Genomic DNA, 17929 nt, shown 5'->3' on the forward strand with positions numbered 1-17929 from the left:
TTGGTGAAAGTACGGTAGGATAGTGAGAACATTGCATCGGAAAATGAAGTAAACTTAAAAAAAAAAAATTCAAGAGTGAACTTAATAATTAGTTTGTGATCTTGGAGAATTATAATTTATTTCTACAGGCATAATACTCAAAAAACCAAACCGAGATATCAATGCATCATACCTTTTCCAAGAAAATGTAAATAACACTTGAATATGACGACAGTAAATGTTATTGACACGCTGGCCATAATTGATGGACATTGATGTGTTCTAGAACATTTACTATAATCGTGCTTTAGGTTGTATATAGCTGAGAGATTTCAGGGTTACATAAATAGGAACAATACACATTTTCTTCTGGTTGTGACATTTCGAACGATAGAGCAATATAACAATGACTATAGGTCATCCTTAAAATAGAGCAACATAAGGTTGTGTGAGAGAAAAGAAATTATTCAGAATTAATAACCACATAAATATCAATCAACAAACCAAACAATAACGAGAAAATAAGAATGTTGGAAGTTTTGATAATAAAATGCACAGCGCTAGTACGACCGTTCAAACGTAGCTCCTGGGCACAGACAGGGTTGGCGTTAACTCCGTCCCGCTATAGTCAACTACACGAGCGAAAAATGAACGTTTTGTATCAAAGCTATCAAGAAAGAGAATGTTTATCCAAAATGTTTGGCTAATGCAATATTTCAGGTTAACCTTTTCTATCGCCTGTAGTATTTATATAACAATAACAAAACACCAGTGTAGCTATGGCGACCACGAGGTCGCTTGTGTCCTCTCCATATCTATTCTCACTCTGTCTGAAAAAAAAGGTAAGCACATCATACATGTTACTTTGAATCCTTCATGTGTCAAATTCAGAATAAATATGCTTAAGTAACTCAGTTGAAGAAGTGTGAAGAAAATCGATGGGTAATTATATAAATAAAATGTGTAATAGGGAGGGGGGGAGGGAGGGAGGTAGATATGTAGGTATATAGGCGGGTGGAAAGATAGATAGATAGATAGATAGATAGATAGATAGATAGATAGATAGATAGATAGATAGATAGATAGATAGATAGATAAATAGTTAGATAGATGGATAACGTTCTAACACTTCAAATTCAAACGGGAAAGGCAATGGAGGGTCATTATTATTTCATCCATTCGAACATTTATACAGTGTAGGCTTTCACGTGATGGTTCACTGATAACGAAGAGTGTCGTAATATCCGTAAATACTCAAATACACATGTATATACAGACACCGTACTGAAAGTGCCTTTCACTTTTAAAACGTCAAGGTCGTTCTGACGGATGGCGAACTTTATGTTAGCCTACGTCCTCATATAAATTATATTTATATAGTACGAGCCATCCAAAGCATTTCCGCATTACTACTGAGTTCAACCCTTTTTATCAGAATGGCGACGTAGTATCCTATCAGCTGTACCAGCGTTTTTGATTATCACTGACAAAGTAATACTATCTCCTTTACAGTTATGGCATATTTTCACTACGTCTAGACATTTAGCTCAGGCAATTACCTAACGTCATGTGCATGAACGAAAACACACCCTTGAGAGTAGAGTGTTGAGATAGGACATATTTAGGGACAAAATGTCAGGAACAGTTTTTTCATCCTTCAAAATGTATTCAAAAAAGAGAGTAAAATTCCCATTTGAGAGTATCTGAATTTTTTTTTTATACAAAATTTGACTCAGATATGAATCCGTTTTGAACTGTACAGAATAATCACTAGTTGATTCAATATGATAAGCATATGATACATACGACTGAAGGACACTTTCATAGTGACGGGATTATTGTCTTTGTCATTGTCAATGTCACTGGTACTGTCACTGTTACAGAAGATGGTACTTCACATATTCAACTTACATGAGCGATTTTGACTCCAAATCTAATGTTTCTTCCGCATGTACTGTTAATTTGGTACATAGTGCTGACTTGTCAAAACAACTGGACGATACACTGCACACATACATTTTGACACGCAAAACTACGTCATTTAACTAAGTTCATTTGATGGATTAAAGCAATTATGAAAGCAAATCACATACAAAAAATGATTAGTTTCATGTGTTATATAAGATAATTAACAGAGTGAAGACAAAGGGGTGACCTTACATGGGTAAAGGTAATCATCATTATCTGAATTAACAGAATCGATTCCCTATTCACTCATACGATACGTGTACAAAGTATTATCAATTTAAACAGTTATTCGATGTAAAAATTGCGATTACTGCTAAACAAGTACAAAGCAGACGCATCAATACAGTACGTTAATGGGGATAAGCAAGTTTAAGAGCTAGGAGATAAAAAGAAGAACACTGAGGGTTCTGGAAAATCAGTTTTGCATATCTTACAACAATGCTAGTTTGTGTAACAGTGGTGAATAATAGTATTCCAATAGTGGCTATAGTATTAAAGGTCGATTTGGTATATAGAGAACATTAGGTGCCCATATCTGCAATCTTTAATAACGGCTGGAATTTGGTACTTATTTTCTTCAATCAATATTACTTGTAAACACAATTTAAAAGAATTAACAATATGTAAATACTACAATGTATCTGTGATCAGCAGGAATTGGTTTGATTTTGATAATTGACCATGAAGGTCACGGTCGAGGTCAAAGGACAATGTCTCAAAAGATTGCTTGCATCTTATAATATGGGGTAGACACATGAATAGAGTGTCTGACAGTCTGTATATTAAAGTTTTTTGACTTATGCAATAAATCTACAAATGTGGCCACCATTCGGTCAAATTTGCATACATAAAACGAAAACAAATTGATATTCATATACACATGATATGATGTGATGACTCCTAAAAGTTTGATTGAAATTGGCTCATGTGTCGTGAATGACGAAGAATATCATGAACGATATGATATATGTCTGAGGAATGGTCTTTCATTGAGACCTGAAATAAGTGTCGCCTACATGAATGAAGTGTTTGACAAGTTATGTATTGACATTGACAGGGAGATACGAGTACTTGCAAGTTGCCATTGGGACTGGAAATGGTGAGAGAGAGAGAGAGAGAGAGAGAGAGAGAGAGAGAGAGAGAGAGAGAGAGAGAGAGAGAGAGAGAGAGAGAGAGAGAGAGAGAGAGAGAGAGAGAGAGAGAGAGAGAGACAGACAGACAGACAGACAGACAGACAGACAGACAGACAGACAGACAGAGACAGAGACAGACAGACAGACAGACAGACAGACAGAGACACAGACAGACAGACAGACAGACAGACAGACAGACAGACAGATAGACAGAACGACAGACAGACAGGGGATTGTTTTCACCGATGTTGCATGTGTGGTGCCACTTTGCTAGTTGCCGCATTGTGAGCCTGTTCAATAACTACCTTATTGTTTGTAATCGAGCAATTCACATGCGTAAAATGTATCGGTTCCTTTAATTTTAGCTAGAATTTTGGCGCTTTATTAAACCGTTTTAGGTGGATTGGAATTTTATTTTAACTCTGTAATCTCTGTATCGAATCAATGTGGTCAATTGTTTGTAAATCTAGAGTTTCTTACTCACAACATTGATTTGAATTATTTGTTCTATTTACCAAAGGTATCGCCGATATTCCAATCATAAATGCTATCGTACGTCGGTACTCAAAGGTACTCTATGAATTTGTGGAACCCTTCCAACCCAAAGTTGATGAATTCAAAGCCATGGTTAAATCCCACGAGGAGTGGAAAGGAGTCACTTTCAAGTCCTACACTCAGACCATTGATGACTTCATCCGTGACAAGAAGGAAAAAGGGCAAGATAGTCATTATGGCGTAATACACGCTATTCACTGCGTCTATCACTTTGATGATGGACATACTATTCGTAATCTGTAAGACTGGGTGGCAAAAGATGGAATATTTCTCATAAGAGTTGGTTCAGGTATAAATAGAGTGTTTATATGTAGCAAAGTTGTCATTCAATATAATACTTTTCATTGTGAATACATAATTAGTCCCTGCTTTGTTAAATAGTTTTTGTGGTGACCTGGTCTACTGAAGTACTTAGAATAGATAATGGGAATCATTGTGCAAATTAGTTTAATTAATATTCATTTGTTTGACAAATATATGAGTACAAGTTAACAACGTGTTTGACCTAGCAGTTTCTGAGATAAGTTTGACCAAATATTTTCATTGTTATAAGGATTATGCAAATTAGTACAAACATAATGTGGATATTTATTTATTTATTTTGTAAGTTAAATCATTGATATGTATACACCAACAAACTATGTAAAATGATATACAAAGTAAAAAGTAAATAAATGTATATGCATTAATTTCGCTAACTAAAATAATAGTTCCATACACACGGAAGCTTTCATTAATAACAAAAGGGAGGACCGGAATAAAGCAAGCCCAGTTTGTGGCATAAAATTTGGCCCACCAACTAGTCCGTTGTGCTAGACCCTACATCAATTTCCTTACTCTCATATATGACCCCTGTAGAAATACTAAATCAAATAAAATAAGACACTCAGCTTAATTCTTTCCTTATATCCTCAGGTGGCTGGTCGGATTGCAAAATCAAAATTGATCAGATATACAGGAATTCGAAGAGAATATTCGTTGACTGTGAAAGTGTACTGGAGTGTTTGAAGGAACTTCCAGGAATTAAAATGGAAAAAGATGCCCGGGAATACCAAATAAAAGTAACTGAATGTTTTCAGCCACATTCTGTAGATGGAAATAAGATGCTTGATATCTTTTATGGAATTTTAAATTTTCGTAAATATGTTGGACAAGAACGGGCAACTATGTTGTTGGATTACTTAAAAGAATTGTGTATTCGGAAAGGTGATGATTACTTTCTTGTTGGTTTTGACAATGACATTGTTATCAAAAAATAGCGCCAATGGCATTGTTGCATAACTGTATCTAATGCTACGGGCGTGGTCTTGTTGCTAGGCATATTTGCATACACTTTTGGAATCTTTATTCACTTGCCTACCCTTCCAAGTTTTCATCTCTGCCATATAAACCATCTTGTGGATGTTGCTATGGACGTAGTCTTGTTGCTATAAATATTAACGTATTCTCTATTCACTCACCTACGTGTCTATGTTGTTATCCTTGTAATATGCGTTATTACTTCATTGTTGCTAAGGGTGTGGCCATGGTTGCTAGGGCCAGTTGTATCAAAATGTTTTGAACAAAAACTTCAGTTAAGACCTCCAGAAACACCCCTACCAAGTTTGAGTCCCATTCACTATGTAGTTTTCAAAGTATGTTTTTTACAAAAATTAAGATGTTTAGACGTAATCTGCATATTGTTGATGGGATGATCACATTGTGGCTACATCTTCATATACACATCCATACAGACATCCCCATTAAATTTCGACCCAATCTGCTCAGTAGTTTTGAATTACAGAGTTTTGACCAAACAGACACATTATAGTCGTAATTTGCGATTCACTGAAGGGATCATCATGTTATGAACAATTCTTCAACTAAACACTCCGGAGAATGCTCCCACCAAATTTCAATCAAATCTGCTCAGTAATTTAGAATTATAGATTTTTCACAGAAGAGATACACTTTTAGCCCAAATTTGCATATCACTGATGTGATCATCATATTAAGAATACATCTTAATCTAAACACCCCTTATTAGAATGTTCCCGCAACATCTCAGACGCATCTGCTCAGTATTTTTGGAATTATAGACTCTTGGCCAAAATGACACATTTTGTACATTTTGTACATTTGTAAAGACACGTTTTTTTGTTTTTGTTTTTTGTTTTGTGTGTGTTTGTTTGTTTGTTTGTTTGTTTGTTTGTTTGTTGTTTGTTTGTTTTGGGGGACTGTCTTAATAATACACGCTTAAAATTCTGTATAATACGATGCATACATTGATGATAACAATTTGCATATGTCATATATGATAATATAGCTTGTAGTTTTTATTACATTTTGCATAATTAATTATTTTCAGTAATTAGACAGTATCTTAAGAATGCAAACTTCAACTTGAATTCAATTTGGTACGTACCTCACACACAACTATTTGCACATTCTCTAAAAAGCTTGTTGACATGACATTTGCATAATTGACAATTTTCAGTAATTACTCTTTACTCTTAAAATTCAACTACAAACTTCAAACATAACATATTGGCATCGCATCGATGTTGTTGCATTCCGATAATTATTGTGCGTAGGAACGAAAATATGAATACTTTGACCTTATGGAAGGCATTCAGTCTAAATTTGGTTGTGATTGACGTCAGACTGGGTATTATTGGTTCATGAAGTGTAATTTTCATGTATTTAATCTTAGACTGAGGATTGATAGAGAATTGAGTACTTTCCATTTCAGTAGACTTTTATTTTAGCAAAAGATTTCAAGGAAATACCAATTTCTCAATATAAAATAAAATGCAAGATATATTATATAGCACATAGTATTTACGACACCATTGTGATTAGACTAAGGACTGTTGGCTCAAGGTGTGTTATTCACTTATACTTTGTCATTGGTCTGAAAAATAGGATTCTTGGTTCGAGATTGGTCCTAGACTGTTGGTATGTTGGTTCATCAAGTGTCATTCTTTCTCAAGTGTATTCGTATACCCAGCGGCTTAAAGGCTGTGCATTGCCGGGCCATCCCTATCCACCTCCATCCCCAACTTTTAGTCTATCAGAGAATGATATCTGATGGTCCCACCTGCTGATGTTTCGTCTATCAGAGGCTATTCATGTACACTTTGTGATTTGTCTTAGACCAAGTTCTTTTGTTTTGGGTCATGAAATGTCATCATGCCTTTTTCTCTGAGATTGGTACAAGACTCAGTAGTAGGCAAAGTGTAATATTTTATAATGTATATACTGTTGTTTTCAATAAAAAGAAATTGCACCAAAACTGTTTGTATGAATAACATTTTGTTGTTGTTGCTGTCGTTGTTGTTTATTTTATTGTATGTTTGTTACTTGTAAATGAGCCAAATGAGAATGGTTGGTGGGATATGCTAAAAGATAATGAGAGATTGTTTTTGTTTGTTTTTATTTGTGTGTTTGCATAATTGTTCTGAGAAATCATCAACAGACAATGCCAAACTACTTCAGTGAGAGACACGTACACCATTAAAGGAATACAACATTGATTAATGAACAATAGGGAACGATTAGTATTTTCATCAGGGAGACTAGGGAGGAAATGGGGTAGGTTCAGGAAAACACTTGGGGAAATATCTTGAAAATTCTGATGAGCTGATATATTGTGCTCTAGATTGTGTTGCCTTTTGATTGAAATTAAACCTCAGACGAGCTCATCAACCTTGTATAGTTACGTTTATCGGCGTACAGCGATAATCTATATTGAACTATAAGGTAGGTGATAGCCATAAAAATATATTTGTTTGTGTGTGTGTGTGTGTGTGTGTGTGTGTTTAGATGTAGAACGTTCAAAAAAAGACAGCATAATAAACATTCTCTTGAATTTGTTTAGTTCAAAACAATGACAGAAGTTGAATACCAAGAGCACTCTGGGTTAATTTCATTCATGCCTTTTCACAGGTAGTGATATGCATGTCCATATTTACAATTACTTGATACTGCAAGTTTGTGAGAAAGAAAATTGTTCAGCACCAAATATCAACAAGACAAGAAGGTGTTTTCATTATTTCTCCCGGTGATAACCTTATTTATCGATCATATGCAGATGTATCATATGACATATATCATAAAGGGACGATATGCTATTGTTACAATTGATATGTTATGATATAACCAGGAAATTAATATTAAATGCCATACAATCAGGTACATTAGACCAGTGCGCAAACCAATTCACTTTTCGTTGTTATCATGTAAAAAATATTAACATTTTATGATTACCGCAAACGCACGCTGTTGAACCGAAATAATAACTTTTCAAAATTGATTGGTCGTACGTCTTTTTCGAAATGTACATATTGGACCATAGACCCTCCACCAACGTGGAAGGTCTATGATTGGACAGACCACAGGGAACAAAACAAATAATCAAGTTTGTTCTCGCGATTTTCCGGATTTCTGATATTATTTTCTGTATATTTCAAATAAAGTTTTAAATACTTTTTCCTCTCAGTTTTTTCTCTATTTCCTTCATGACATCACTGTCTTATCAGAGTTTATCAGCTTTGCATTAATTATTAGCTTGTTAATTCAAGAACAAACTCACTAGCTATTTGCCCACATTAATGCATTATAACGTGAGTGAGGAAACAATGTTGAAAACTTTATTTGAAATGTAGAGAAAATAATATTAGAAATCCGGAAAATCGCGAGAACAAAATTGATTATTTGTCCTTTACCCTATGGTACAAAACTGATCCGCCATTGAATTCATTGTACAGTATCAAGTACAACAATGACACTATCTAACAACTGGAGCATCAGTAATGTCATCGCCTCTGACTTCCAATCCCTCATCCACGGCGTGCTTCTCACTCACAACTAAAACGAACCTATAATTATCAATGTCGGTCCAGGTTATCTTCATTTCCAGTTCGATTGCAGGAATCGCTGCAACAGAACAGTCAGACGAAAGCGAACGTGGTAAGCCTTTGCAAGTACCAGTAGTTGCATCGTCAAGAATTTTACCTTGTGAGTTACTTGTCAATGAGAGGTACTTTTCTGTATTGACCTTAATAGTTCACCCTTGTAAAACTTTTTTAACCAAGGACGCTCTGTCTAATTAGCGGATAGTTTATAAAGTTTACAAAGTTTAGAACGATATTAGACGCTATACTTAGCGGATGTATCCTTGTAAAACCTTTTTAAAGCAAGGACAGCCTGTCTAATTACCGGATAGTTTACAATGTTTAGAAAAATATTTAGACGCAATAATTAGCGGATATATCCTTGTAAAACTGTTTTAACCAAGGGCGGTCTGTCTAATTAGCGGATAGTTTATAAAGTTTATAAAGTTTAGAACGATATTTAGACGCGATAATTAACGGATATATCCTTGTAAAATTATTTTCACTAGAGACGGCCTGTCTTATTAGTGGATAGTGTATACATTTTATAAAGTCTAGAACGATATTTAGACGCGATAATTAGCGGATATATCCTTGTAAAACTTTTTTAACCAAGGACGGTCAGTTTAATTAGCGGATAGTTTATAAAGTTTAGAACGATAAGTATATGCTAAAGTCATGTAGTTTAGCTGTGTTTATCGAGTTTATCTAGTTTAGCTCTCATAGGTAATACATAGCGTTTAGCTACATACCTTATAATTAGGGGAAGACACAGTTTCGCACCTAGTTAGGTGCTGAACCGTGTCTTTCTCTAAGTACGTGCTTGTTGATAAGAGGTGCGACCTCTTCAAAGACCGAGGTCATTACATTATTGTACACCTTAACAAGCTCAGTGACGCATATGTCAGATTCTGAAAGACCAGGAAGTGTCAATGACGCAGTTTTATGTTTGACAATACCTATGTCGATGTTAGCAAGTTTTTCTTGAAGATCAAAGAATTTTCCGCGGCTGTGGTCGTGTAAATATGGTTGAGAAATGAAGAGCAGGATGGTCGGATTTGATTCCATTAATACAAGGGTCAGCTGCTCGAGTGATAATCAGATCCAATGTATGGCCTTTAGTATGTGTTGAACCAATCACATGTTGAGTAAATCCCATCGAGTTAAGCAGATCGGAGAACATTTCGCTGTCTGTGTCAGCACGATTATCAACATGAATATTGAAATCACCAACAGTGATTAGAACTTAAATTTAATGGAGAATTCACTAATTGGCTTAAGCTTGTACGTACGGATCGATACCCTAGAGCTTCCTATGAAATGTTAATGAAAATATCATGAACACATCATCCCTGAAACGTGTCCAAAGTGATATTTTAATAATGATAATAATATTTCTTTCTTAAAAAGTGAACGCTTTCCATATAAAAACATCTCAAAGCGCCTTACATTGCTGCGACAAAAGAGGCAATAAAAAAAGATATAAAACAAAATGGAGGAATCTGCCAGTAATAAAACAGTCATTCACATAAAAAGGTATGTTTTAAGATTTGACTTAAAAATGCTAACATTCTTACTCAAACAGAGTGACAGTGGCAGCCTATTCCACAAACGTTGAGCACATGTCGAAATCGCCCTATCCCCATAAAAAGCTGTTTTAACTACAGGTTGGTGAAGTGTGCATGCACCTTCAGCGATGGATCAAAGTGTGCGGACAACAGAGTGTATATTCAAGAGTTCCCTAAGGTACACTGGGGCCTTATTATTTAACACCTTATATGTTAAGCACAGAATCTTAAACTCAATCCTTTTCTGTACAGGGAGCCAATGCAACCTGTTCAGTACTGTGGTGATATGTTCAGTTTTCCTTGTTTTTGTATCCAAACGTCCTGCGGCATTCTGAATAAATTGTAGTTTAGTAATCTGATAATTTGGTAGCCCATAAAGTAGACTATTACAGTAGTCAAGCCGAGGAGTGACAAAAGCGTGTACTATTTTTTCTGTTGAACCCTGGTCTAAAAGGTTGCGGATTTTGCCAATTGTCCATACAGCAAGAGACGCTGACCTGCATAGATTGGAAATATGTGATGTCATGGTCATTGATTCATCAAGTGTGACACTCAAGTGTGACACCAAGGTCATGAACTACTGAAGAAGAATGAACACTGACGCCCCCAACGTGTATGTCGCATCCCCATTACCAAACTTTGAAGAGAATCTTAACACCTCAGTCTTGCTGTCATTAAGAGCGAGCATGTTATCATTCATCCATTGTCGAATTTCGTCGACACAATTCTCAATTTTTGCACTTGGGACACAATCAGGGGCCCGGAGCAAATGAAATGCAGCTGAGAGTCATCAGCATAAAACATACATTCTAAACCGTGTTGATTTATCATGTCTTCAAGAGGTGCAATATACACACTAAATAACACAGGGCCAAGGACAGAGCCCTGGGGGACACCACAATTGAGGGGTTGTGCTTCCCACATCACCGACCCAACACACACTCTCATTGTTCTATCTTGCAAATATGATATGAACCATTTTAGTACAGTACCATTAATGCCTATCCTAGAACGTAACCTGTGAATCAAAATGTTGTGGTTGATGGTGTCGAAAGCTGCAGAAAGATCTAGTAAAATTAAAATCACGTCGCCCCGCCGATCGAAAGCCCCTAGCACGTAATTCGTGACTCGAATGAGCGCAGTTTCAGTACTGTGGCCTTCCCGGTAGGCCGACTGACATTTAGCATACAGATCGTTACAACACAGGTAAGAATAAATTTGAATTAAAGCAGATTTTTCGATCAACTTAGAGATGTAAGATACATTCGAAACAGGTCTATAATTTCTATAAGTATTTTTGTCAAAACCAGACTTCTTTAACAAAGGGCGTACAAATATAGATTTACATGGCAATGGAAATTCACCTGACATAAATGACGCATTAATGATATGTGTAATTGCTGGGGATACTTGTTGGAAACACTGCTTTATCAATACTGTTGGTATGGGGTCCTGATTAGAAGATTTAGTGGGTAACGAACTAATAAGTTTCTCAACAAACTTGATAGAAACTGGTTCAAAAAAGCCCAGACTAAAACCCGAGTTTACAAATGGGTCAGATAGTAGCACAGGGTCTAAGTCCGGTAAAGTTGAAGCCAGTGCACCCTTACTGTCTGTAATGTCATCTATTATGCGAAACAGACCTTTAGTATCGGCGTCGGTGATGATAGCGATGACAGGACGAATGTTCATGATGTAAATGACCATGTACTGGTTTCTAGCCGATTTAAACATTTGTTCATGGACAACAAGACCTGTTTCCTTCATTGCCTTTCTAATTGACGAAGATTTTGACTTGCCAATTAAATAGCAATTCTTCAGTAAACCACAGAGCGCGAACATTATCCAGAACGTGTTTGTTGATAACAGGTGCGACCTCTTCAATGACCGAGGTCATTACATTATTGTACACCTTAACAAGCTCAGTGACGCACATGTCAGATTCTGAAAGACCAGGAAGTGTCGATGACGCAGTTTTATGTTTGACAATACCTATGTCGATGTTAGCAAGTTTTTCTTGAAGATCGAAGAATTTGCCACGGCTGTGGTCGTGTAAATATGGTTGAGAAATGAAGAGCAGCATGGTCGGAAGGCAAAAGCCAGATGGATTTGATTCCATTAATACAAGGGTCAGCAGCCCGAGTGATAATCAGATCCAATGTATGGCCTTTAGTATGTAGGACCAATCACATGTTGAGGGAATCCCATGAGTTAAGCAGATCGGAGAACTTTTCGCTGTCTGTGTCAGCACGATTGACAACATGAATATTGATTAACTCACCAACAATGATTAGACCTTAAATTTAATGGAGAATTAACTAACTGGCTTAAACATGTAACTGGCGGCACCTGCCTTCACTTCAGAGACTTGAAGTACAGTTGTGATATGCAGTAGGGCGAAATGAATCATCATTGCTGCCTTTGCAATTTATTCTGTGAAAATGTTAGGTATGGTCTGTGTCTTGCTCATTTGATAAACATTTGGCGCCGTCAGGGACAATTTATCTTAAAAGTGCATTCAATCATGGGCGTAATAAAACAGTATGCAATACACAAATCAGCACATCTGCACATGGTGCACAGCGATCACCATCCTGACATGATTACATAAAAATGTGTTGCCCTATATTCGCTAAATCACGAGGTATTTATCAACAAAGGAAGCCGTAATTGCAACTCATAAACACTACAATACGACTTCAGCATTCCAGCAATGCCAAAAGGTCGAATGCCAAATTTAAGGTCACGTCAGAGATAACTCGATCGAGATAGTTGGCGGTGTCAGTATGTCCGGTAAACATGGTACGTTAAAATGTCCCCTCAGTCTGATTAAAAACCCTTCACCAACGAGGGTCAATGGTCTGCTTGAAGTACAACAATGTACAATGAAAACGATGGGGTGCATTTACAGTAAGTTGATGAAGTTTGCCTACGACCCTATTTTGCATATGACTGACTGTATGTTTGGGGGTGGAGAACTTGTGATGACTCACTGGCAAGTAATCACCAAAATATAAACATTCCCTATATATGGGTTTTTCACATGCAAATGCCGCATATTTGAATAATCCTGAATGACACACAATCTAAGCTGCTGTTTGCAGGGGAATTTGTCTCATTTGGAGAAGTTTTTTCATTCTATGGAACAAACAGACTGATTTTCAACTAATTTGTGTATCAAGTTACCATCCTACGACATTCACAAACATTTTGTACATGATACATGGCCTGTGTGTTTCTCGGAGCACAGAAAAAATGCTGAAAACAAGACCCTGAAGCTAGTGCTCTGTACAGCAGTTTGAATTTCCCCTATTTGCAAAGATAGCCATAATCCTCATTATACAGGGCAGTTCTGTTGCTTTTTGTCCTTTTCAGTTGCGCTGACATTTACAAACAGGTACGTGAACGAAGTATCAGCTCTACATACCTTTTGCTATGAACAAAGTTCAACTTTCCTTTCTTGGCAGTGTAAATCATATATATATATATATATATATATATATATATATATATATATATATATATATATATATATATATATATATATATATATATATATGCACACGTAGTACATAAACTTCAGTTCAATATGACATGATCGTGATGGCTAAGCGATGTAACATTCAATTATGTAGGTCTTTGAGTAATAAGGTCCGGTTTGACACAACATTGACACTCGTGTACCAAAATATCCATCCGAAGTTGCATTCAAGGAAACCGTTAGTTGCGTTATGATTGAACACAATGCCGCTGGATGTAGTTGAGGATGAGTAGCCTTCCATACCTTCCATTTTTAAGGGAATATTGATAAATTATGCATGATTTCACAGTTGTGTCACCATCAAGGTTGTGACCTTTTATTTGCGTTGTTTTAGTACGCACGCGCTGTGCAGATGCACACGTAAACACCTTGTGAATGTGATACAATGTTACACAGTGTAACAATATCATCATGCCTGGAATGGCCCATATCACGTGCTCTTCACATGTATGCCGTACATTTCATAATTTCTGGCACGTTTTTGCATTCGGATTAATATATTATTACATGTTATCGGCTATTCATGAAAGTACAATTTGTAATAAATAAAACAATATTCTTACAACGTTTTACAGTAGTAGAAGTTATGACACAGGTCAAGTCAACTTTATGGCATGCCAGCACAATGACATCGCATTTTCGATTTGCGATCAAATCAAATCAAAACCATATGATTTTAGAAGAGATTCAAGCGACTTTAAATCTCAAAATTTTATTTCAAGTAATGTGAAGATAAAAAGAAATTAAATCAAGCGATTGTAGGAGTGCGAATTTGACATTTAATTCCGAATACTATGTCAGATTTCCCATAGAAAAACAATGACCGTGTTCTTTTATGACAACTGAACTTTGCTCACGTTCAATTTTTTTCAAATGCGCACCAATCGGTCTGAAAATTCATAAATAGAGACCAAAGGGGTTTTGTAAGAAATCTCTTGGTTTTAGATTTGTCATTTTTTACATTCTTTTATGGAAAATGATGTGCTATCGCTGACTATGTTGTTAAAACTCATTAAGAAAACCATTGCAATTTGTAAACCGGCACATTTTACCATGTATACCTACATAAATACAGAACTCTAACTTCGTTATTCTGTAAGTAAATTACACGTAATACATACAGGCTAACCTAGCATTTGCTTTCACAAAATCAGTCTTTAATTTCCTGAAGGCTGTGTGGCAAATAAAATCGATAGTTTCGAGTTATTCCGTATATTTTAGTTTAATACCCGTCAGCAAATTATGCTATCAACAGGTCAGCGATAGGTGTTCCACGGACACTCTGCACAGTCAGTACAGTACTACTGCGCTCATATCAGAAAAAACTTGAAATCGATATTCTTTTCACTAAACTTTGCAACATTATTTGATGACAATTAAATTTCGCTCAGCTCATGTTCACCTTTTTCAAATGCACACCAATCTGTCTGAAAAATCGTAAGTAGAGACCAAAGGGGTTTTGTGAAAATCTGAGTCATCGCTACCGCTACCTTAGGTGTCAATCAAATATTGGTGCCTAAATGCTTCGGGGAATACTGGACAATTGAGAACATCGCTGGGCCGCAGTGCTAGTGCCAATTTAGTCATAAAAAAATAATATTGTTATACTTTTATTCATATACATGGCAAGTACCAAGCTCCCAATTGTTACGACTTGAAGCTTGAATGGGAAATGTTAAACAATTAGTTGTGGGTGTAAAACGTCAACCTTTACACCTCCTATGTATACACAACAACCATAAGTGATATTCCTCTAAAGTCCTCCCAACATTTTTCATTATTATATAATATTTAAACCCCTTCACTTGTAATAATGATATTAATAATGTTACTAATGTTAGTTTTTTATATAGCTCTTTCCCACTCTGTGTTCAAAGTGCTATACTTATTACCCCTGGTATATGCCTATAGCAGCGCAACGGTCCCTTATACTTCCTCAACTGCCTAGGGAGCATACAATCTATTGCAGCAGTTATAAGCGCACATGATTAAAACATTCACATTGTAGCTTCTGTCCTACCAGTTTCCGAATCATACCGCTGGGTTGAATGAGGCACAGCCGTGGTTCAAATCTTGCCCAAGGATTTTAGCCATTCAGAACCTAACAGCAGCGATGGGAATCGAACCTACAACCTGCATATTCCAAGCCGACTACTTTAACCATTCGTCCATTATGACTCCAAACTAGCAATCTAGTGTTTGCTAGAGTGTACTGGGTGGAAGATACTTTGATTAGTTACCAAGGTTATATATAAAATGACATGTTCCTGTCCGCTTTTATCATATCCACGACAACTTTCTGTTGACAATTTGCCATCCTTGCAGACAATTGTTAAAAACACCTTTCAACGTCCTACTATACCCGAGATAATATTACACATGATGTGTTTTTTTTGTCCAGTTTATAATGAGAGTTCAGCGACAACATTACCTCAGGGAACTCATTATCTGTTATAGTGACAGGTTTGCTATTATAGTACAAGTCACTCTATTCACTGTACAAGATAGCATAGTCAGCTTCATAGTATATTATATTCTTTGTAATATATTTCTTTGCCCCAAGGAATTGAAAATAATGTGTTTTTAAAGAGTTTGAAATATTATACAGTTTGATAAAAAAGAAAGTAGAAAAGTGATGAAAATACATTTTGCCTGACTTGATGCCCACCAAACGCTTTACTTGCCCCAAGGAATTGAAAATAATGTTTTTAAAGAGTTTGAAATATTATACAGTTTGATAAAAAAGAAAGTAGAAAAGTGATGAAAATACATTTTGCCTGACTTGATGCCCACCAAACGCTTTACTCATAGTTCAAATATGTTTTATATGTACACGGAAATGATTTAGTGACGTCATGTGAGTTTATTTGAATGAAGGTAGCCTTGTAAATGTGTGTAGAAATAAGTGACATTTGTATGTCATTTGCCTGTCCGATTTACATTGAAATGATTACATTGAAATATATATGATCGTGCGCTCTTGTCGATGCGCGCGCATTCAGTGTATGGATGTTATATAAGACGCGCTGTCCATGCAGAAAACTGTGAAAGAATAAGAGACAGTGTAATGAGCACGCTGAGTTGAAGACACACCAAGATAATAACTGTACATATTGCTGATATGCTTGGAGGATATCTTGGTAAGTTTTTCATATTCCTTGGATTTTTATTTCACCAAAACTAGCTTAAATTCAAACTACCACTTTATTTCAGTATTTGTGTTAAATGCAGGTTTCTTCATTCATCTACATGGCGTATATTGACTTGGGGTAAATACAGGCATTCAGTTATGCATATACGTTGTATATTAGTTTGAATTTGAATTTTCTTCCGTAAATGTTTTATAATTTCAGTGAAAAAAAAATTCACTTCAAAAGATTGTTTCAATGTATTCTAATATAATAGAGATATCATAGAGACATCTGTCAGCGAACTAACAAATCCACCAACTCGACCAATTCATTGCAAAAGGTTAAGGAAAATGTGTGAAAAATCAGTTTTAGCGATTCCGAATCTCGTTTTATCACCTAAATGTGGCAATCTTCCTTTTAGAAGACATCTTAGACGAGTTGCAGGTTAAAACGGCTTGATTTTATTTTATTGCCACGGCTCTACGGATTTTCAATGAACAGTTCAAATTATTTAGCTTGTACTGCTTCAAATGTTTGTTTGTTCTTTGTATGCTGTATTAATAGTGTATTTGAATCATTAGAATGTATAAGTACTATCTGACGATACATGTATTTGCAAATAGGCTGCTGGCCATTTGATAGATGACTTTTAAGGCTAAATACATATCTGAAGTCAAATGTAAGCGAACACCAAGAACAGGCATTTCATGTTGTTGTGAGTTCCTCTTTTCAAAGCATTAAAAATGAAACTTTGCCAGCGTAAGATACCTATATGTTGTGTTTGCATCTGTAGCATTAGAAGTATACTGTTGAGGAATATAGCGTGATATATAGCCAGTTGTAAAATCCACAGACCATCTCACTAAACGATATTTGTTGTGTTCAGTAATTAGTTTGGTGTGTTAGTGTGTAGTTGCAAGTTGAGATTGTGGCATTATGATATTGATATTGTATAAACGACGTTAACAGGTTTTGTTCAGACACTGATTGACAAAGGTTTCGTTACCGATCACAACCAACCTGCTGTTGTTTTGTCACGAACCCCGGCCCTGGGTAGAAGCTACACACATCGTTCTCTTTACAGACTATTTCTTTGAAAAGAAATTGTCACTTTATAGACAATTCATTCAGTGCTTTATCCACAAGAATTACATTTGACCAACATTTTATTTTTGAAAAA

The 17929-nt window shown here is 35.9% G+C and overlaps 1 protein-coding gene across 1 annotated transcript; it reads left to right on the forward strand.

Annotated features, from left to right (window-relative positions):
- The first annotated feature begins 2840 nt into the window (after positions 1 to 2840).
- On the forward strand, positions 2841 to 4894 carry LOC144439743 (uncharacterized). Its single transcript, XM_078128978.1, has 3 exons — positions 2841 to 2988; positions 3601 to 3867; positions 4551 to 4894. The coding sequence occupies exons 1-3, from the start codon at positions 2841 to 2843 to the stop codon at positions 4892 to 4894; spliced, it is 759 nt and encodes a 252-aa protein (XP_077985104.1).
- The last annotated feature ends 13035 nt before the right edge of the window (positions 4895 to 17929 follow it).

The sequence above is a fragment of the Glandiceps talaboti genome, chromosome 9 (assembly GCF_964340395.1).
Source record: "Glandiceps talaboti chromosome 9, keGlaTala1.1, whole genome shotgun sequence".
Classification (NCBI taxonomy): Eukaryota; Metazoa; Hemichordata; class Enteropneusta; family Spengelidae; genus Glandiceps; species Glandiceps talaboti.

Bases quoted from the DNA above. Each gene is read 5' to 3' on its own strand.
- LOC144439743 (XM_078128978.1), top strand. From the start codon at position 2,841: ATGACTCCTAAAAGTTTGATTGAAATTGGCTCATGTGTCGTGAATGAC. The intron at 2,989-3,600 runs GTATTGACATTG...TATTTACCAAAG, and splicing joins TGAAGTGTTTGACAAGTTAT to GTATCGCCGATATTCCAATC. The intron at 3,868-4,550 runs GTAATCTGTAAG...TTATATCCTCAG, and splicing joins TGATGATGGACATACTATTC to GTGGCTGGTCGGATTGCAAA.